This window comes from Orbicella franksi, chromosome 9 (genome assembly GCF_964199315.1).
Source record: "Orbicella franksi chromosome 9, jaOrbFran1.1, whole genome shotgun sequence".
NCBI lineage: Eukaryota > Metazoa > Cnidaria > Anthozoa > Scleractinia > Merulinidae > Orbicella > Orbicella franksi.
Genome location: NC_138153.1, coordinates 13,105,565 through 13,128,187, shown reverse-complemented (window position 1 = coordinate 13,128,187; position 22,623 = coordinate 13,105,565). Strand labels below are relative to the sequence as shown.

The 22,623-nt window shown below is 38.4% G+C and overlaps 3 protein-coding genes, 1 long non-coding RNA gene and 1 pseudogene across 6 annotated transcripts in view; all 5 read right to left on the bottom strand.

Annotated features, from left to right (window-relative positions):
* The window catches only part of LOC145498079 (uncharacterized), a 34,223-nt gene extending 14,436 nt beyond the window's left edge, over positions 1-19,787 (bottom strand). The window contains exons 1-2 of one of the 2 annotated variants that reach the window (XR_014050773.1): positions 19,507-19,787; positions 17,808-17,847 (exon numbers count right to left, since the gene is read on the bottom strand). This is a non-coding gene — a long non-coding RNA (uncharacterized LOC145498079). Of the gene's footprint in view, positions 1-17,206; positions 17,886-19,506 lie in introns of those variants that run through there. The other variant, XR_014050774.1, reaches the window with a different exon arrangement.
* On the bottom strand, positions 84-5,952 carry LOC145498068 (RYamide receptor-like). The gene has a single exon (XM_081477948.1). It carries the CDS (start codon positions 2,669-2,671, stop codon positions 1,577-1,579), a length of 1,095 nt encoding a protein of 364 aa, XP_081334074.1. The 5' UTR covers positions 2,672-5,952; the 3' UTR covers positions 84-1,576.
* LOC145498064 (QRFP-like peptide receptor) lies at positions 6,047-10,035 on the bottom strand. Its single transcript, XM_081477944.1, has one exon. The coding sequence runs from the start codon at positions 8,924-8,926 to the stop codon at positions 7,703-7,705; it is 1,224 nt and encodes a 407-aa protein (XP_081334070.1). The 5' UTR covers positions 8,927-10,035; the 3' UTR covers positions 6,047-7,702.
* On the bottom strand, positions 10,041-17,015 carry LOC145498056 (QRFP-like peptide receptor). The gene has a single exon (XM_081477934.1). The coding sequence runs from the start codon at positions 14,188-14,190 to the stop codon at positions 12,787-12,789; it is 1,404 nt and encodes a 467-aa protein (XP_081334060.1). The 5' UTR covers positions 14,191-17,015; the 3' UTR covers positions 10,041-12,786.
* Positions 19,788-19,792: 5 nt separating the features above from the next.
* LOC145498489 (uncharacterized) overlaps positions 19,793-22,623 on the bottom strand; it is a 7,376-nt pseudogene continuing 4,545 nt past the window's right edge. The window contains exons 5-10 of the transcript XR_014050866.1: positions 21,449-22,623; positions 20,969-21,376; positions 20,819-20,889; positions 20,227-20,489; positions 19,856-20,149; positions 19,793-19,805 (exon numbers count right to left, since the gene is read on the bottom strand). The exon at positions 21,449-22,623 is cut by the window's right edge and continues 309 nt beyond it. The product of XR_014050866.1 is annotated as an uncharacterized LOC145498489 (transcript). The remainder of the gene's footprint in view (positions 19,806-19,855; positions 20,150-20,226; positions 20,490-20,818; positions 20,890-20,968; positions 21,377-21,448) is intronic.

The following is a 22,623-nucleotide window of genomic DNA, read 5'->3' as shown; positions in this document are numbered from 1 at the left end:
GAATATCACTTTTAATTTTTTCTGCGTCGAACTATTATTATTATTATTATTATTATTATTATTGTTAACTGCAAACACTTCCATTTTTTTTTGTTACAAATATTTAATCATTCTTTGTTCAGTCGCACGGGGACAGATCGATACATATATTTGTCATATTGGTCATCTTTTTATTAACGTAGAGTTGACAGAAGAAGTTTTAAAAACTGTCATCTGATGAAAGCCTTTGATTACGTTACTGCAAATATTTGGTTTCAGTTTCCAGGGGGTAATGAATTTCTTCTTTAATTTCAAGTTGTTCGCGGAGAAAGCAGATTTCTCATATAGTAACCCTGTGGGTTGTCCAGTATCAATTTTCTATGTTTTCTTTCCTCACATTGCATTCTTTATCGTTCAAATTATCGCCGAATTGATGAAATCACCACCCAACTGTTTTATTCGTTTAGATCACGTGGATAATATTCTAACGCTTCTAGTAGGGCTTTTATTTTCAGGACAAAGTTCTCTGGAGGAATAAAGATCACTAAATTTCATGTTCATTTTTGAGTGAAATGGCCACTGAGACGGGACTGAGTAGCACATGTTTGGTGGTATAGAGCTGTTTTGCTAGTTTTCAAAGGACCACTTTGTTTATATTAGTAATGTGTCATTATGTTACAATTCTTATTAACAATCGAAAAGAACAATTTGGTTTCTAGTAATCTTGGGTACAGGCACGTACTGATTGCACTTCACCGAAAATATTGAATCGTGTTTCATAAATTGTTTAGAATTGGACGAAATTTTCCATTCACACGTTGGGGTGGGGAAAATTGAGAGGAATTCGTTCGAGAGCTTAAATGATTTGGTATTCAGTGCAACTCTACATGCATGATTAATTCTTTAAATTGTCTTTTAAAATGGTACTGATTTTAACAGATAACGTGTTTTAAGAAATTTAATTTCAGACTTGAGATAAAAACGAGAATCTTGTTTACTATATTGGTAACTAAGGCCATTAAGAAATACGAGGATTAAATGATCTTTGCTGATCCTTGTCAATTTATATATAATGTGCAAAGTACAAAGATTGTGTGAAACAGCCTACTCGAGGATTTGGAGTGAAGAAATTCTTTACAAGACTACAAACACACATCGTAAGCAACTGAATCTCTCTTTATTGTCTACCCCAATTTTTCTGTATAATTTATACTCACTAAATATTTTAGCTTTAGCGTCTTAAATTTTGCATGTTTAAAACAAATGACGCGTACAACTTGTGCTGCGATGTATTTTTCATTAAAAAAGCAAAACAAAAATTGTCTGCAGTCTATTGGAAACAAAAAAATGGCAGTTGTCAATTAAAGGGATACATCTTTATAATAAACACCACGTGGATAGGAAACCCACGAGAATTAGAGAATTATCTGGCAATGCTGCTGTCAATTCTAAAAGAATTTACGACAAATATTTACAGAAGGTACTGCCAAAAGAGCAGCTTCAAAGTTGAAAAAAGCTTTAGTGTTTTTTTCTTATAACAAAAGGCCAAGGATTTGCACTTTCCCGATATCTAATCCTAAATGTTACTACTACTGTTTTATGCAAGAGAAGCTAGTGTAACATCTCTTTGCTCATCTGAAGACATGCTCTGCACATTCCACGATTGCCAACGCAAAAGGCGAAAGCACGAACAATTGCATTTGCCCGGGCAACAACCAAACAAACTCTTGAGGCCTTCACGGTAATTGCCACTGAATATAAAACAGATACAGGGGTTTATGGCGCAATTTGCATAAGCCATAAATATGGCAAAAAAACTAAAGTGCAGAAACCCACAGCTTAGTTTAGGGTTTTCCTCCCATACAAAGAACTGCAAAAACGCCAAGACATTTAAGGGTGCCCAACATAATGCAAATCCCAAGACAATAGCCAGAACCATCTTAAGCACGCTCCTGTCTCTCTTCATTCGTTTTTCCTGTTCCTTAGAGCTCACCGATTCTCCACCTGGTATCTTTTGAGCCCTCAGTTTCACAATAATGATAGAATAAAGTACTGTCATCAACGCGAAAGGGATAAGAGCTAAAACGAGGAACAGTGCTACGTAGTAGCTTTCCAATGAAGAAGACTCTCCAAAGGCTTCCTTCCACATCCGCCGACAGGCAAGGTTTTCTCCGGATCCCTCAAGTTTGCGTACGAAAAAGTACGGGGTGTGAATGGCCATAGCCACGATCCACGTCGCGAGAATGAAGAATGGGCAAAGCCTGGCGCTGACAACCGGGGGTCGAAAAGGGAAAACCACAGCTCCAAATCGATCCACTGCTATCAAGACAAGGCTCTGGATAGAAACAGCAGTGGAAACGTCTTGCATAAAGTAGGCCAGTTTACACAACGCCAAGCCAAAGTCGCCATCTATGAGCCAGTAACCGACGTACAACTCTGTAAGAAGACGCGGAAAGGCAAAAACTGGGAGAATGAGGTCGGACATGGCCATGTTTAAGATTAGGTAGTTGATCGTTCTCCTCATGGATTTTATGCCGATTACAATCGCTCCAATGAGAAAGTTGCCAGTGAGCGACACAACTATGATAACACAGTAAGCAAAGGTTTTACCGATTTTTTCTGCAGTGGGGTAGACAGAGCAATCAGCTGGAGGCACGGTAGCGTTACTGGGCGTTGTGCTCACGTTTGCCATCCTAATTACCAGGTTGATACTCGCCTATTTCTCCACAACTATTCTCGTTTGGTTTCAAAAACCCTGATCGATCGCAACTGTAAAGAATAATCGTGTGGCAACCTATTTGCGCGCGGGTAACTATAAAAGGAAGCTTCTGTTCGGTTGTGAAAGTGCTTACAAAGTTAAGTCAATATTGGTTTCCGCCCATGTCAAACAATTTGGGATTAAAATTAAATCGCGTGCTAAATTCCATCTGATGGACGCTGCGACCCTGATAACATATAAATGCGCTTTGCCGAGAAGAACACTTACAGTGGGAGAATGTTCATTTTAGGGAACTCGCCGCCTGATTCTCGTCCTCTGACCTTAACTAAGCCGTTTTCTTATTTATTGTTGGTTTTTAAACGATTTACATTATGTCGTTTTCTAGCTTAGGGGTAGTGAAACTACATGTACATTTTAAATTGTGTTTACCTAAATGTAGCCATCTCTTTAATTGATTTGACAAGAGCGTAATCAGTTTTGTTCTCGGAGTTTACAAAAGGTCTAAAATTGTTCGCGCTTACGCAAAGCTGTAAATTGAAACAGCAGTTTACAATAACCATTTAAGTAAACCTAGGAAAGGAGAGAGGTGTTTTGTTGACATTTCACGAATTTTGGTCTTGAGGTTACTGACGAATATTTATTATGAATGAATACTTCAAAAATTTATTACCCTGAGGTTTTGCACTTGTACTTGCCACAAAGTCGTAGAAAATATTAAGTATCTCTTCCATTCCACTCGTGAATCAGAAGGCTTGACGAATCGCTCATGCACTTTGTTTCTCGCAACAAAAAACAATATTTTAACAGCCATTTTACAAAAAGCAAGACATTTTTGGGAAATGCGATATTAGTTCAAAACGACCGACCATTTCAGCGAAAGCTGCTGTGTAAAACTTGCATATGGGATTGTCTATTTTACACCTATGCATAACACCCACGTATGTGACGATTCAAATTAAAGCTAGGGAACGGTACTTTCATGTGGATTCAAAGAAAAAAAAGTATTCTGCTAACTGAAAATTGCGGGGAACGTGTGGCGTATGGAGAACAAAGAACTAAAGCCCCCAGAAACCATATCATTTCAGTGTCCTATTTGTTGTGCTGTTTCCGCAAAGATAATTAGAAAATGCACTTCGCTTATAAAAAGACAAACAGCTCAAAACGCCGGTTGTTTGTAAATTGTTGACGTTTCATTGGCTAATTGACCGCTGTAGGTGTGACAAAAGCGCTGTACAGATAGGCTGTACCCTAATTACTATGTACTGGAATCAAACAGTCACAAAATACAGTGTAATGTATTTTGAACCATTTTAGAAGACACAAGGACTAAATTTATACCCAAAGCCTACCCAATACCGTCATTGATCAATTATTGATGAGTGAGAGCGTCTTTCACTGCAGATTAGAGATCTAGGTTTTATTAAATTTCCGGTATATGCTTCCGAGACGTGACATTGGGTGGGCGGGAAGCTCAGTGCTGGTCAGTGGAATTAAGCAAATTGATAGGCGCCAGGGACGACACCTATTAAAAAATAGACGTATATTTTACCCTCGAATTTTGCAACTGTATGAATCTGCTCAGTACGCCATTCGGTCTAAAAACTTGTTCAAACTAAATATGTAATGCGAGCGATCAATTCCAAAAAGAAATAAAAATTTGTAGTTGTGACCTACGTTCTCCAAAATATGCAGAACTTGGTCATTTCACGTTGTTGCTTTGGAAAGCACGACTACGAAATATACAAAGATTTAAAAGGCACGTGCATAACCATTGCTTTACTCATTTAGCCTTTTGCTTGGTGACGTTTTCGTTGCCGTCGTTGCCGTTGCTTAAGCCCCGTCCAAACTACGCCGGAAGAATTTGAAAACGGAGGTTTCACTCTGAAAACGAAGCAAATGTGTTAAGTCCGCACTACGCCGCAGAAATCTGAAAACGTAATAATCACCGGTCATTTTGGATTTGGGCTTGAGAAAAACTCGGTCAGGAAAATCACATGAATATCCTAACGCCATCGTTTTCGGAAAGCTCCTTTCTCAAAATGTTTTCCGTCCACACGAAACCGAGAAGTCGCCGTTTACAAATTCCTCCGGTTTAAGGAGCGTTTTCGAAAAGCTCCGTTTTCGTGACGGATTATTGTGGACGGCAGGCCTAACCGTGGAAATAAAGCTGCGTTTTCAAATTCCTCCGGCGTAATGTGGACGGTGCCTTAAGTTCATTGTATCCGTTTTTTAAGCAAAGGGAACCCTTAAAGGTAGAGATCGACAGGGGCGACAGAAAGAACGCCGATGTCTTTCCATCTTGCCTCATAAGCTTTACATTGCCCACCATCGGCTATTTGTGAGCTTTATCTTACAGGAAAAAGATCCCTGCAAGATACACTAACCAACGAACCCGCTCAGAAGAAGGAAGGGGAGAAAAAGGGTGGGAGTCAACAATGGATTGGCACGCCATAGGGAATCTCCTGAGTGAATAGGTTCAATCTAGGAAGGGAATGGTTGAGGCGTCTGCTGAATTGGATTGTCTGTTTTCTATTGGATACCGCGAATGCAAAGTTGAAAGTTTCTTTTTAGAGCATTAAAAAGCTGTATGTTAAGTGTGAAACTGTCAATGTGGGGCGTAAGAGTTCATGTCACTTCGAGTGCGACATTCCCAAAAACAGAGGTCGCTGAGGAAGCAGGGGCTGGCTTTGATGGATGAATTATATTTTTTACGATAACTGCAGAAATTCTCGCGCGCTCATTGGCTAATTTTCATTGTCAATATCTGGAGAGACACATGAATTTATAATTTATGCGATGCGTCAACGAGCGAGAGCGGACAATTTGACAATTTTTTATCGTAAAATACAAATTGACGTCAGTTTTTCATGCGTCTGTCCTATTATTGATCATGAATTTCGTCATAACACTGTGGAAGTAGTTTGCGGATCCACAGCTACTTTGACAATGTTATGACGAAATTTCTGATCAATAACAGGACAGATGCATGAAAAACCGACGTCGATTTGTTAAATCTTCTTTTGAGCTAAATTGAGCTGCTAAGTCAACTTTTTTTTCCTAACTTTATTGACAGTTAAAACTGAACAAAAGTTCAGTAGAACTTTCTAATCTAAATCAATGAAATCATTACCACTATTACTCCTACATAAACATTGTTTTGAAAAACAACATTTTACATTTTTTATTATTTCTCTATTTACAGGACATATTTTTTTTATCTTTTGCAACATACAAGACAACAACAACAAAACAATTATTACAGTATTATATATACTATTATATTTAATAACACATAATAAAAAAAAAAACAAGTACTGTATTGCTTAAGTTACTGATAATTACTTAATTTAACGTCACACACTTTGCATTTCTTTTTAAAGTGGCTGATCTTATTTGCCTTAAGGGCTATGTATTTTTGTGTTTCATATTTGATATCCAAGTTGGGATTAATTCCTTTACACCGACAGGCCCAAAGAGTTCAATTGCAAAGTCAACTTGCTTTGTCAAAAAGTGTTAAAATTTATTCCCCGAAGAGTAGTCTAAAATTGGGAAAAAACCTTTTCTAAATTGAATTAAAACAGCTACAATTGAAACTATTGGATACTATGGAAAAGATCCATGAAAAAAGAGAACTGTGGTAGGGGTCATCGCGAATCTAACTTTGTTTGCGATCAAAACACAGTTTTTCCTTATTTCTTTTGTAACGAACGCTATTGTCAATGTCCCGTGATGGATGGGAGAATAGAGACAAGCGGCATTGTCCTCGGGTGTACACGGTGATTCCTGAGAAGATCCTAGTAGGGATAAGGTTACCTTCCTATTTATTACGTCCGAGTCAGCTTTATGTCCGTACTGAAGGACTGCTATATAGTTCCTTGACAACTTTTAAAAGCAGTAGCAAAGCTAAGCAAAGATATATTTCAGGTAAAAGATGTTCGCGACACTCATGATTTATCGTATCCGAAACCAAGCATGATTTTTTTATACGAGTTGTTCGGAGGGTACAAAAAATAGCCTGGGAGAGCGTCCAGTTTTTCGGCTTTTGACTTGTACTAGATCGAGCAATCGTCGAAACTGTCGAAATGGATTATATAATCTTCAGTTCTCTTCAAATTGTCAGCTTCTCTGGTAGAAATTCACTTCTGCCTTAAATGTGCATAATTAAACTCGTCTTTCTAAAAACGTACGAATTATTTACTCAGGTTTAATTCAGTAAAAAAGCGTCACATCTGCCTGTCTTTATTAAATCCTTTTATTTCCTTAGCTAACACCGCAAAGATATTCCAAGCAATTTCACTATAGAATTTTCCGTTCTTTTTAGTTGCTCTATCTTGCACGCTATAACTTAGCTTTTCTCTGGGTAAACACCTAAAACTTGATGATAGTTGAAAGGAGCACATAATAAAGTGAGATCCCCTCAGCTGGGGAAGAAAATGTCTACGACATTTAATTACACTTGTACAAACAACTTGTCCGTCATAGCTAAGTTATCCGGCAGGATTATTATTTCTTTTGGCTAAAAATGGGTACAAACAGATGTATATCATAGCCTAAAACAACACGGCGCCAAAAAGAAGCTGTTTGGAAAAGAACTTAAACCAACTTGTAAAAAATTAAATTGGGCGAGAATACAATAACCTACGACCAAATTTGCCAAAGTCTCCAAAGTACTTTTTTAAATTTGTATCTATTATGATTTTCTCAATTTCGCAGTTTCGTATTTCCTGTTTATTTATGTTTGTCATTTTCGGTAAAGTTTGAATTCATAAAGGATGGGCTGTATTTACATTTTGGCCTTCTGAAAGTGGCAAAATAGCAGAGAATACAACTCGCCCAAGGAAAAATAAACATACATCGATAAAACAACATCTTTGACTTCATCTCGGGCGTAGAAAATGTCCACTTCACTGGGCCCTTTGTTTTGAAATTCAAAGGTAAATTTTGTTAAGAGCCTATTACCCGATGTTACAGCTGGTGAACGTCACTGACACGCAAATCAGCACATTAACGTTGATCACGAAGAAGCCTACGCCTACTTCTGCGGTTTTGGTCCTGAAATTGCATTTCGACAGTATCTTTTGAACGAGCAGAATGTTGTTTGCTACGGAAAGGAGACAAGCAAGGCCAAGTAAGCTTCATTAATCCTTTGCGGTAATTCTCGCAGAACACAAAGTAAATCACAGGATTTACAGACGAATTAAGATAAGCCAGATACATCGCCCATTCTCCAAAGATTTCCAAACCACAGGGGATATCTTGGGGTCGGTTTTTGCTCACCCAGACGAACATTAGCACATAGTTGCAGACAATGAATGGAAACCAACAGATGCCAAAAGCTATTACCACTGCAAGTAACATGTGAAGGACATTTCGGTTACGCTTTTGTTGTCGTATTCGTGCCCTCGAAGATGCTTCACCGGGAACAGACGACCGTCTGATTCTGATAAGGATGGTTGAATAAAAGGCGGTAACAACGATAAATGGAACGATCACCGACAGAACTGTATGCAAAACAAATTCGATTTCCCTAGCCTTGACTGAATCTGCAACCATCTGCTTCCAGCTCTGATGACAAATCGGGCCCTCTTCCTCGATGGATAACTTGAAGGTAAACAAATGCGTTCCGTACGTAAGAAATGCCACCAGCCAAGTAAAAGCTATCATCAGTGCACATCGTTTTCGAGGAATGGGATCTGCGACGACTGGGCAAGAAATTGCGTAGTAACGTTCAACGGCAATCATCAGAAGGCTGAGTAGCGACACGGCCACAGTGACGTCTTGGAAAAAGCGCACAGCCTTGCAAAAGGTGAGACCTGCTGTTCCCGTAATTAACCAAGCGTCCGGGTAGGTGTACAATTCGGTCAGGATTCTCGGAATGACTAACATAGAGCACAGGAAATCTGAGAGAGCCATGTTGACGATCAAAAAGTTCACGGTTGTTCTCATTCGCCGCTCTTTGTACACCACAACTACCACCATCGTGTTACCTAAGGTTGCCGTCAGGAAAATAAAAGAACAGGCAATTGCTTGAAAAATTTCTGCTGTTGTACGATTTACGAGGTTGCAGGAGACATTAAAATCGGAAACATTGCGGAAATTGGTCTGATTGCTGCTGATTTCCGTGGCATTGCTCATGCTGCACAGGACACAGAACGTTTCTGTAGTGCAATTATACTGTATCCAAGTTGCCGGAGAGAGGTAAAAAATGTTGTCCTTGTGCTTAAACATCTGCACCACAAAATAAAGGATAAAAAACGTAACATACTGGAAACTGACCAATCAACAAGAAGCTTATAATGTTTATCAAATAAAAACGGTATTTAATGGAAGTGTTGTCAATCGTTTGTTACATTATTAGCTCTCCAAGTGCTTTCATTTTAATTATTTTTCGTGTTGCCCACTGGAAGCTCCTGTATATATATATATTTTTCCCAAAACGTTTTATCTCTTTATTCCACAGTCATTGTGCCAACAACATGGTGTATAAAGCTCGCCCAATGCTTAGAATAATTCTATTTCGTTCCTGTCCAAATCAATATCAAGAAATGTCACTGACTCTCTCGCCCAATGCTATCCAAAATCACTTTGATCTATGAATTGTTAAATGAGCACTCCGGGCGATAAACAGCGAGGTAAGTAATAAGAGAGCCGTTTTTTTTTTCGCCTAGCAACGAGCAATCCTGTAGATGCGGTTGGTTATGGACAATAAGAGATAACAAGATAACAAAGATATAAAACCCTTTATGGTGCTCAAAATCACGCGTTTGAGAAATTAGTAAGGGTCAATTTACACCACAAGAGCAGCCGTTCTTAACTGCTAAATTACAAATTTTCTGTCTTGACAAGTGTACTGTGACCACCAGCTCGACGGGTTACTTTCTCTTTTATTATGGCAATAATAAAAATCGCAGAGGCACAGGTCTGGCTCAAAATCAAATTAAATTAGTCTCACATATAATTAAACACAAAATTTTTATGTACAGTCTACATGGTGATATGATAATAAGACACATTTGACCTACCAAAAGATAACCAACTGCGTCTGGCTCGAGATCAAGGAAAACAGAAGAACTTGGAATAGAGACTATGGAATTCACTGCCAGACGAGTCAAAAAACAATGCAATATACAGGAGGAAATTTTCAGGAAAAAACTTGGAAGCATATCGATATTTCAATCGGTGCTATGAATATAAATGTGGTTTTTGGCCATCTCAGACGCCTTTTGTGCCAATCATTGTTAATTATAGCCTAACGTAATATTAAATTTCAATTTCACATCCGTTTAATGATTTTTTCTCTGTAACTAAAAAAATTAAAAACTGATCATTTCGTTGAAGACATGCACTTGTAGACCAACTTACAGTTGTAGCAAGTAAATCACCTTACATCAATGTGGACTATGAATATAAATGTGGTCCTCGGCCATCTCAGACGCCTTTTGTGCCAATCTTTTTTATTATAGCACATAGTAAATTATAAATTTCAATGTTATACCCGTTTTATGAAAAAATTTCAAATCTAATCATTTCGTTGGAAACATGTACTTGTAAACCAATTAACGCCATGAGCTACCGAACAACGACTTGAGCGTCAAGGCAATTATTTTTTTTTACGACCTTAAACAAAGAAAGACCCTCACTGGATTTTACATTGCTAATAATATACATGAAAAAATTACTCGATTCTGATTGGCTGAGAGCAGTGCAGTTCAAGTGTAACGCCAGTGCAAAAAGTGTAACACCAGTGCAAAACGTGTAACACCAGTGCAAATTACACAACGTAATTCTAGATTATGATTGGCTCAAAGAAAATAGGAAATTTTCTAAGCCAATGATATCACGCAAAATGATGGCCAAAATTTAGTGCGGAAACTTTGAAAAAAGTTTTCTCGAATGAGAAAAAATGGCTTCAAGAAAGATCTTCCGGCATTTCCTCCACGCGAATTTTTTTCATGTTAATATCATTAATAAGTGATCATACGGTTTTTCTCGTTCAATTTGGAATTAATTTGCACTTGTGAGTTTTTTAAAAACTCACAAGTGCAAATTAATTCCAAATTGAACGAGAAAAACCGTATGATTACCTATACTAATATTTCTTAAGAAACTTACGCAATAATTTATTTCGCAATGAATATATTATCCAGCTCACCCACGAAACTCTGACAACCAAGTTACGGGATGATCGCGGACGATTTTCATGTTCTTCCATTTTCAGTCCTTCCCTCCTTCGTTAATATTCCTTTCTGCTCTTGGGCTGTCTAAAGGCACCAGGAAATGTGCCTTGAAATAGTTCATCTTGAGCTCAGCGGTCCCTGTGACTGTCATGATCAATCATGATCATTGCTTTATTTTAACTGCGAGTAAAATCACTCCTTTAGGCACAATGGGCACTCTTAGCCAGAAGTTTGTGCAGCGTTGTCTATGAATGTAAATATACATAGAATCCCAACTGCCGGAAGGCTAAATTTTTAGCCATTCACAAAGTCTGGACAAGTTTGAATCGAAATAAGGGAGCTCAGATCCAGCTAGTAGCAGGGAGTAAGATTTGAACCCTAGACCTCCTGATTAAAAGTGGAGAGCCCTAACGACTTACTTAAATAACTTAAATTACAGACTTTCGGTTAACACATTCATTAAAGCCACAAATAATGCCCACAACTGTCTGAAGAAAATGCTAACCCGTAGTTTTCTGGCTACTCGACTTAAGTGTAAAAGTTCCAGAGATTGGATTGCTGCAAAATGGCGCGTAACAGGATATAAACTATGGTCACCGAAGAAAATGTTGTTTTCCATCAGAGTACATGTAAAGTTCTGGACAGGGGTACATTAGCCCTTGATTGCCACAAGTAAAGGCAATTAACATATAAATTAATTACAACAGGCACCTAAAATTTCATGTTAAATAACAGCTTTTTGAGTACTACGAACATTTGAACACGTCTTCCATCATACCTTAATGTACATATACACTGTATAGAGAGACCAATGCAAGCTGAGAAGCTGCTGAAGAACACCTTCGGAGTTTACCATCATCATCCGCAGCTCATACAAGCTTAAGGGTCTCTGAAATCAAGAGGCCAGGCGTATTTCGAGGTATTCTGGTTTCAAATTTCTCCTCTTTGTCGGAATCAACAGGATAATGGCAAATAGAAGATCGGTGAAATGAAGAACTGCTACAAAAAGTAGATCACATTCGTCAAAGAGATCTTTCGATAGGTGTGGTCTGAAGGGAAATGAAAGGGTGTAACATGCAACAAAAAGAAATTGACTTATAATTTAGGCGTTTATGACTTTCAATTAAAAACTGTTGGTAACAAATTGGGCCATTCTACTTGAAAAACTCCAGATCCAACCTAAACTTTCATCATAATTGCTCCTCATCCATGGGGATATCGTCTCAACTATGTCAGTACTTCTGGACATCGAAGTCCAAAAAGACAAAAAAAAAATTAACAAACAAAAAAACAAAATTGACTGAACAAAAATAACGTGGAATGAGAAATCGTATTCTGGGACCACCTTCTGCAAACAAGATGTCACAGGCTTCCCAGGTTTATTGTTTTTGGATCATTTACTATGAGAACCAACAGCTGTGTTTTACACTTGAAAACAAACACGAAAGATGGAACTATGAAAATTGTCTTCCACAAAAACATACTTTGTCCGTGCCAAAAACAGTCTCCAAATCAATAAAGAATGACACTAACCTTCTACTGATTTTCCCCTCAATCTGCCTCTTTGGCAGCTATCATATCTTAAGTGTATTACATGTATTTGCTAATTTAGCGCTGGCAGATTCGTCTCTTTATATTTACTTTAAGACAAGTTCACCCTTCTTTAAGTCTTCAATACCTTTTCTGAGAAAATCTTACTTCTTTTAAGTCAAAGAATTTGCTTCTTAAAATGTTTTAAGAAAATTATGCTTTTCTGGCTGGGAACTTATCTGTATAGTCAACGGTATCGACGAAGAATTACTGAAGGGCAAACATCGACGCATTAACAAATAGAAGTTTGACTCAAGGGTCACTTTTACTTCAAAATCCCAAAGAAAATGTTTCTTTTAAAGCTATAGAACTTTCGTTAAGCTACAGGTTGTGAACACTGCGTAATTCTAGATCTTGATCCTGAGCAACCAAAACGACGTGCCTCATTCTGCGCTTTCTGTCCTTGATTTGCGGTGTTTCAACTTGATTGCAAACTGACCGTTTTTCAGAGCGGCGCGATAGGCAAGGCCAAATGAACTTTTTCATTCCTTGACGATAATTTTCGCTGAACCCAAGGTAAATGGCCGGATTTACTGAAGACTGGAGATATGCCAAATACAATGCACACTCCCCGAAGATTTCCACACCACAAGGCACTTCTAGGTCCCTGTTAATCCACACTAAAGTGGCTACGTAAGTTAAAATTATAAATGGGAACCAGCAGAAACCAAAAGCGATTACCACTGCAAGCAACATTCGAAGCACGTTTTGGTTACGCTTTTGTTGACGCCTTCGTCCTATCGACCGAACATCGTCTGGAACAGATATCCGTCTGATTCTGACAAGGATTGTTGTATAAAGAGCAGTTACAACGATGAATGGAACTATCACGGACAGAATTGTATGCAGGAAAAATTCTATTTCCCACGCTTTGAATGGATCTTCAGCCAGTTGCTCCCAACTGTGATGGCAAATTGGGCCTTCCACCTCGATGGATAACTTAAAGGTCCAGAAACGCGTTGCATACATAAGAAAAGCCATCAGCCAGGTAAAAGCTATCATGAATCCACATCGTTTCCGTGGAATGGGATTAGCGACGACTGGACAAGAAATTGCGTAGTAACGTTCAATGGCAATCATCAGAAGACTCAGTAGCGACACAGCTACAGTGACGTCTTGGAAAAAGTGCATGATTCTGCACAAGGCGTCACCTACTGCTCCCGTAATTAACCATGCAGCTGGGTAGGTGAATATCTGCGTGATAATTTTTGGAATAACGATCAGAGTGCACAGGCAATCTGAGACAGCCATGTTGACGATCAGGAAGTTCACGGTTGTTCTCATTCTCCGTTCTTTGTGTACCACAATAACAACCATTGTGTTACCCATGGTAGACGTTATGAAGATGACAGTGCAGACGACGACTTTAACAATTTCTACAGATCTGTGATTAAGATAATCATCGCATGTGGCGTAAAAACCGGATTCATTATCACTCCTGTATTCTGCGGTATTGTTATAAGACATCTTCGCATAACTCTTTGCCACGTTAACTCGGGAATTGATTTGAGTAACAAAGATATCGCAAGAAACTAGATTTACGTTGAAGGACTTTAAAGGCCAAAAGGACTGCTTTTCTTGTAAACCGATTTGCATAAAATATTGCAAACAGGACAGAGCACAATGTAAACCAATCAAAAAGAAGCTTGGCTTTGTTAGCATTACACAAACGTGGTGAAATTTAATCGAGATTTGGCAGATGCTACCGGCCTTATTAGCTAACATTTTTGATATTTCCGATATTTAATATCGCCCAAGATAGCAAGTTCTAGTTTAATCTATTGGAAAATTTAAGGGTTGACCTTTCCAATCTATACTGTTTTCTTTGTTTGGTTATTCCGGTTCCTTTTTAAATGCAAATAAATCGGGTTTCACAAAGGTATCGGCGACCAAAAAGTTGATTGTGACATTTCAAGAGTGAAGCGACGATCCGTATTAACCGTCAAATAAACGGTGCAGAAAGTCCTTGTAAGTCAAGGGCCATTTCTCATGATTTCTATTCTATGCGAGTCAATTCAGTTTAGAATGTCACTTTCGCTCTCCGGCACTCCGACTCTTTTTATCAACTCGTTGTAATAGAAAACTGACCAAGAAATACGAGCGAAGAAGGTTATCTTATGATTTTCCATTTTAAAGAACAAAAGCAAAACGTAAATTAATCATCATGAAGGAAACCCAATTCCGCGCTATCCTGTCGTTTTGTTAAAGCATTGGTAGATAAATTGAAACGTAAGTTATAGCATTTGAGATGCCACACTTAGCCAGCTGACGTTAAGCGTGATATTGATATTCAGGAAACACCGCTGCTAATACCGCGACATCCGACATTATTAAAGTTTGGGCAGCAATGCGATGATTAATTGCCTGCTATCAAGGCCTTGGGTGACAAATAACTCCTTAATTTTGGCGCGAAATTACCGCGTTAATTTATAATTTCCCTTGTGAAATTACAAAATTGCCATGGCAACGTTTGCGCGAAATTTCTCAATACAATAAACATGACAAAAAACCATGATTGAAGGGGTAATTTGTCAACCATGATATTAAAATGTAATCAAGTGGTATATCCGTGAAATTATTTCCTAGTTTTACTCGTCATCATTCAATGACCCATGTAAATTCACCTTAGGCGTGCCCTGTGACATAAATTCAGAAGAGGTAGCTCATGTGAATGAAGAACTTGATCATTTTCGGATAAAAAATTTTTGTTAAATAAGCCTGTGTCATGATAATGTTTATGTGCGACTCTGATTCACACCGTTTTAGTGGGAGGTTTTTTCTCAACTATCGTGCGACTCAGTACCACGGGCCACCCGGAGATGATTTACGCTCTTCTCAAGTGGTTTCATCATTTATTACATCCAATTTGAAAGCACCGGTGATCCTTGCAATCTGATTGGCTCGTAGCAGTGTGATTTATTCACGAATCGCAACATTTTTGTTCTAAATCGCATCTTCTTCCCAGCCAATGAGAATGAACGCTAAAACAAACCAGCTAATCAGATTTCAAGGCCTTTTAAAGTAGCCAATGAAATCGCAGGAAAGGCAGTGCGATTTATTCACGAATCACATTATATTTTGCTCTTAATTGCATCTTTTTCTGTTTTGCAGACAAAATGAGATGTGACAGCGTTTCCAATTCTGCTTTTTTTTAAAAAAAAACAACAAACAAACAAACTTGCGGATTAAATTGTGCGAAGTTCCAACACCGCGTTACCCCCAGCATTACATTTACACTGTATACACCTTGGGTGGAGAGAGGCACTGAGAGAGTGAAGAACTTGCCAAGGAACACAACACAATGACCCAAGCCAGAAGTGAGACTGCCCAGTCTGGAGTCCAGTGTGCAGACCATCACCCCAGTGTATTCCTGCCAAAATGTCTCCTACAGTTTTGAGAAGTACGGTTTAAGACAATCTTTCTTTCAAATTATAGCATACATGTACAGTGTATTTTTTATGCTTGTAGAATGTTAGACAACGTAGTAATGTAAATTTCCATTTGAGGTGAAATCATGCTTTAAAAATACATGTAGCTGTACTATTATGTAGTTAAAGTTAGGCCACAGATGTCTCACTTGAACCTCAAGTTTGTCAACAACGTTTCATTTTAAAATTCTTAATCACAGCCATTCTTTTTTTCCCTTGTGTTTGCTGTTACAGTAAGACTTTGTGGTGAGCACTTTTTTCCCTATATATATATTTTCACAATAACTTTCTAATTTCTCGTGCGCTGATTGGCTCATTTTTATCATCAATAAGAGTACAGACTTATAAAATTTTAATTCGTGCAAGCTTTCAAGTTCAACTTTCAGCTGTCAAACTGTCAACGTTTTAACCAATGAGATTTTATGGACTTTTTTAAGTAGCCAATAATCAAAAAGCGGGAAAGCTACTGGCAATGTTTGCGTCATTTTGAATAAAATCCACTTATCTTTGTTTATGGCGTCTTTTCCCCTCATTTATTCCAGGCATTTGACCATGTTTGGGTCTTGTTATTGTAAAAAACAAATTGATGTCAGTTTTTTATACGTCTGTCCTCTTACAGATGATACATTTCGTCATAACATTGTCAGAATTTACTACGGAACAACTCGCCTGCAGCTCGTGGTTCCACAGCCACTTTGACAATGTTATGACACAATTTATCATCAATAAGAGGACAGACGCATAAAAACTGATGTCAATTTGTTAAATGTACAATGCTGGTAGACACATTTATCTACCAAATACAAGAGGGAGGTACATGTAGCTGTTTCTAAAATATCTAAAGCTACATGTACTCAGCTTTTCCCAAACTGATCAACCTGGATACAGTAACTAAGGGAAGGATAAGGTTAACATCATCTGTGAAAGATCTGCATGGCTCATACTAGAATCATACTACCTTGAGTTACTGAGAGTCAACACAACAACACATGGGCTTCATTCGTTCAGATAATATGTTGCAAAAAGATGGGATGATTTAGATGAATCAGTCTGAGCTCTCTATAAGTTTAAAAATTTTAAAGACATGATATTTGTATTCAGATTTTCAGAATTCTTGTTGTCATCGTTAATCAGTCTACTAAACTAGATGTATGTACACGGCTATTTTAGGCAGCTAACACCTACTGCACACATACTTTCATAAATAGGTTTAATTAAATATTGTGCAGTTCCAGAAAATCCATACTGGTACAGAAGGGATTGGAATTTGCTGGGTTGGGGGGGGGGGGGGGGGGGGGAGGGGGTTCTGGAAGATCCAAAACTTTAAAGAAATGTATGAAGCTTAAATGGAATTTCTTCTGTGGGGGAGGTATGGATATTTTCTGGAACTGCACATTGCAAATTTTGTGTCGATATTTAATGTTGTATTTGTTATTTTGAGTTTTCGTTCAACATACATGACAATTTCACACCTAATAAAAAAATGACTGGGCAATTTCTCATGAAATGGCCTAATGAATCATGAAAGAAATTTACTACACATGTAAATAAAAACTGCCGTCAAAATACACATGTACATGAAAAGTTATTGTGCTTATTGAATTATTTTATTTTCTGTACAAACGTGGATTTATATCTAGTCTTTGTTGCTGTGATGAGCTGTTTTCTGTACATGTAGGTGGCACTGCACTTGCAAGTGATACTTCAAGATGTGATTTGCCATACCACAATGAGTCCAATTAATAATAAAAATGTTGTGCCAACAAAACCACGTTATTTAATGTATTTTCTTATCTGAAAAAGCGTACTCCTGTACCACCTCCTAAGTGTTTTCAACAGAAACTTGACACCTGCCCTTCCATACTAGGTGAAACATGAGGTTCATGTGAATGTAATTTCAGACAAAATTGGTACCTGTATATCTCCTGGATTTGGATTCCTTTGGTTGGCATCTCTGTAAAAGCAAACCATTGATGGAATGATTATTCCAACCTGCAGTGTGTGATAGAAATTTTGTTCTATTAATTTTATTTTCTTGCAAATCTATGTTGGACAAATCTGAAGATCAGCCACAATTTATATTTGGGAACCACATGCACAGTATGCTACTCAAAAACAGCAATGCTCATTCTAAGCATTCATGCTCATTCTAAGCTGCACTATTTTCTTTTCAAATCTGCTCCTGAAGTCATTCTGAAGGAAAACAAATCAAAAACAAATAGAGACACCTTAAAGTTAAGATTGTGGATCATTAAAATAAAAAGGAGGGATCTACATGTACGTACAACATTGGATGAGCTAGGACCAGTGTAATTATCTCAAGCGTATTCGTGGAAGTACATGTACTTACATTCATAACACTTAAAAGTCATAAAATTCAATAATATAATACAATACAATAACTTTATTTATATAGTGAGTATATGCAAAGCTCTATATCGCCTTGCAGTCATGAAAGTAAAACTAAATATAATAATTTAAACTAAATAAAGGATAAACTTTAAGATAGAAATAATCATCTGAAAGCAATTCTGAAAAGATGAGTTTTTAAACACGATTTAAACACGGCGACCGATGGACTGAATTTATGTTACACAGGGAATAACAGTTTTGGCAGCTGTAATAGCCAGTAGCAACTTATGTATATGGACTTTGAAAGTGTGAACAGAGGGAAGATTTCTGAGATTTTCTGGCAGCAGTTCCCAAACAGAAACTACAGAAGTGAATTGAAAGCACAAACTGTATACGAACTACAGCTCAGTACCTATATGGCCTTCCTCTGCATTTAAGTTTAAGATTATAATCTTTTCAAAATGAAGCAGCTCAAAATATATTGCTTTTAATGTACCGCTAATTTGCAAGGTGCATAATTATTACGGTAATCACACATACACCTCCCCTGATTTTTAGTGAGGTCTAGTGAGGATGCAGGGATCTTTATGCTGCAGCAGCCTGTATACCTATACCTTTAAGAGCAAAGATTAAAACAGCACATTTTCTTTGTAAATTTCTAGGTTTCCCATGTTTCTTTCTGTGCATTTTTCTGTTATATGAAATGTTAGTATATTAATGCCTTGACGACACATTCCGCGATCCGTTGCGATGATCCGATCCAGGTTGACCTCCACTTGCGCTCGATTAGACGTGCGTGAATTCGAACTTAATCTAGCCTGTCTAACCACTGGCATCCAGCATCACCCAGATGCTCCTTGAATGTCTCGGACTCAAGATTCTTCTCGCGCTACTTCGCGTCGAGAAAGGCTGTGAACGCTCTAAATGCGAATTGCGTTCGAGCGATTGTCTTTCGTAAGACTGGTTAGGCATATAATCGGATATAATTTGACAATTCATAATGCTGCAAAATGTTGGGATAAACAACACACGGGAAAGTTAATTGTCCACATCTGGTCACCTATAGTAACAGTGCAGTCCAGCGGAACTCAATTTTACACCGCACATGTTTTAAAATGAGCTGAACCAGAAAGCCCGGCACCGTACAAAGCAGCAGAAAACAGCCCTGCCAAAATTCTGCAGCATTCAAATTGGCTGTTGGCGACATAGTTAATATTAGCTTGCAAGTCAGAAAACAGATGAAATTAAGATTTCTACACACCTGAATAACCAGTGCCTTTCGGAATCACGGCTATGGCAAGGGTTTAAAATGCTGGAATCCGGCTTCCCACGCGACTGTTTACAACGTCCGCCATATTGAACACCATGTAACTGCGAGGGTCTGAGACTGAATTCGTTTTCAGTCCTCTCGCTGAATTTGTTAATGTGGCGGAAATTTTGAACGTTCATTCAACGTCGAGGTAAAAAAAAGAGAAGTTGTCTAGAGGTCACAAAGCTGATCATACGGCGTATTAATCTTCATTCTTACGATAGAGACGGGGTAAACGTTACAGCAGCTCCCTAAGTATGGCATTTCAGTCCACAATGGAAGAGTTATACCATGCTTGTGCCTGTTTGATGTAGTTGTTTCGGCCAATATCTGTCGCTTGATATACCACTGACTTAGTGTTGTTTGGTTTATGTCTGGTAGCTGGATCTGTGTCTCTCTAGTCACCATGCCATTGTTCATAACACGTTCTTGTATGCCTCTGTAGTCTTTACACACAAGAGACCAACGGGTGGTTGTTTTTTTTCTTGATCTCTCTGGCCCAGGATGTACATTACACAGTTCAGATATTATTGCCTCAGTGTACCTGTTACAATCTGGCCATTGGGCTGGGGCACTGTTGGAGCCTAGAAAACATCTTAAAGAAAGAAAAAGGAAATCCTTTGATAAATAATTGTGTAATATATTTTACAACGTTATGATACAGTTGCTCACCTCCTAGTGCTGTCCAGCCCAGGTACAACATTGGTACTTCTTCTCTTTGGGGCTTTAAACTTTCCCTTCACCAGCGTAGTGCGGTGTCGTGGAGCAAATGTTGTTGGCTGTTTGTCATATTCATGAAGGCTTTTCCACAATCTGATTATTTCATTGGCTTGGGTATTGGACAAGGCCATATTTCCATCTTTCAAAGAAACCAAATATGCTGCTAAAGCCTGGACTTCCCCATATCCCTCAATGTTGTCGGGCCCAGCAGAGTCCTAGAGAGCAATAAATGGTAATAATTAAAGGGGTGCATGAAATAAAGTCCTAAGTGACCTTTGGAAAATTTTTAGGCAGCCAGGATTGAAATACTTCCCCTCACAGTGTACTCTAGTTTTACTTATTGTCTCAAAAAAACTAGTAATTACTACTAGTTCTTATTAGACAATAATGAAGACAAAGTACATGGTATAAATTGCTGTGAGGTATTTCAATGCTGGTTACCTCAAAATGTTCTAAAAGTCACTTAGGACTTTATTATTCCAAGCACCCCTTCAATTAAGGGTTTACTTAAATAAATTGTTTAAATCCTTATATATGAGCTTACATCTATGTCACATGGTAATTCACTTCCTGCATCATCCTCAGTGTAGTCTTCATCAGAAGTACTGGCAGCCTCTGAGTGTAGATGTAAATTCACATTTTTAGTTAAAAATTCAGGAAAGGTACAGTCATTTTGAAGAAAATGTGCACTTACCTCTGTCACCACTAAACACCTGCTCTGCAACTGCAATAGTCTCATCTTCATTTTCACTAAATCCTTCATCTATTTGGTCTGGGTTAATATTTGAGAGAGGTTCTTCCCTGTCTGGTCTCAGATCTTCATCTTCTAGGTTGTTGTCCTTGAGAATCTCACCAGTTTGATTAAAGAGATATTCAACTCCTATCATTTCACCCGTGTGGATTCCAATGTTCTGAACATTGAACTTCATTTTCTTACTAAGGACATCCTCACTTAGCTCATTCACAGCTTGGATTAATAATCCACTGTAGCTTTCTGGTCCCGATTGAGTACTTGACACTGCAGCAGAAGCACGATCAGCATTCCACCTCATCAGGCCGTCTAACAAGTAAGCTTGAAAATGAATGTCACTTGCAGAAGTACCTGAAATAAACAAGAACATTTTATAAACAAAAGTATTTGGGATGTGTTGAGTCTTTGCACTGATGTCATTACCTGGTATGAATTTATCAATATGCAGGTGGAATGACTCCAAAGAGGTTGAACCTCTTGCACATCTATAAGTTGGAAGTTGGACACCACCTTTAGTCAAGACTCCAGTTTTTGTATATAGTTGCACACCCTCAGGGTGCTGAATGCATGGAATGTGGTGCTTTTGGTTGTCCCAGATTGCCCATATGCGGGTTTTGTCAAGCAATGGAACTCCAATAGTATCACAACCCTGGGGACCAGTAAATGTCAATAGTAGATCATAAATCATTGCAGTGGTGTCAACTACTCCCCGAGTTTTCCTACGGCAATGTAGAGCCAATTCTCTCCTAGTAATCTTTTCAATAATGGCTGCTTCAGAAGGGTCAGCAATGCCGTGACTCTGCAGTTGTCCTCTTTTGGCAGACTTTAATAAAGCCAGGTCTTCTTCACTCCATTGAAAGATGCACTGTGATAAACGACTGAGAAATACACTATAGAGTGGATGGGCCTCTGTATTACATCCAGCAGCAATTCGTCTCATAAAGTGTCAAATATCAAAGCGTATCACTAAATTGTCCCAGAGTGAGAACAGATTCTGAGTTTTGCCGCCTGTGGTTCCACCGCAACAATCTCTGTCAATGTAAAGGACCTCAGGAGGTGAAACACCAGCCATAGAAAATCTTCTCATAAGTCCATTTGCCATGTTTTCCAATCCAGTTCCTTCATTGACAGTCATCACTGACATGAGCACTTGTCCTTTTTCATTTCCAATATTGGTGGCCCAGGAAGCAGTACCAGCACTATCTCCCGCAAGTTTTCTCACAATTTTCTTGGTAGAGTCCATTTTCAATATTCTTCCAAAGACAGAAGTGATGGATGCTTTAATATAGTCCATTCTGGCCATGATGTCTAGGGCATACACTGTGAGCAGCCACTTATACTTTGGCACTGGTACAAATTCTGGAGGCTCTTGGAACTTAAGGGGACCAGTAAGGCCACGTTTGGATGCATTTGAAAAGTATTTGCAGTCAGTCAGATACTGGGCTGATTTTTGGAGCCACTTTTCACTGTGTTCTTCAGTAAGCTTCTTTTGTAATTGTGTCGAGCTATTGCCAAGGCCCCTGTTTCTCAACAGTCTGATAACTCTGACATCACAAGCATATTGGTAAGTTAGCAGAACTGGAAACTGAACTTGATGG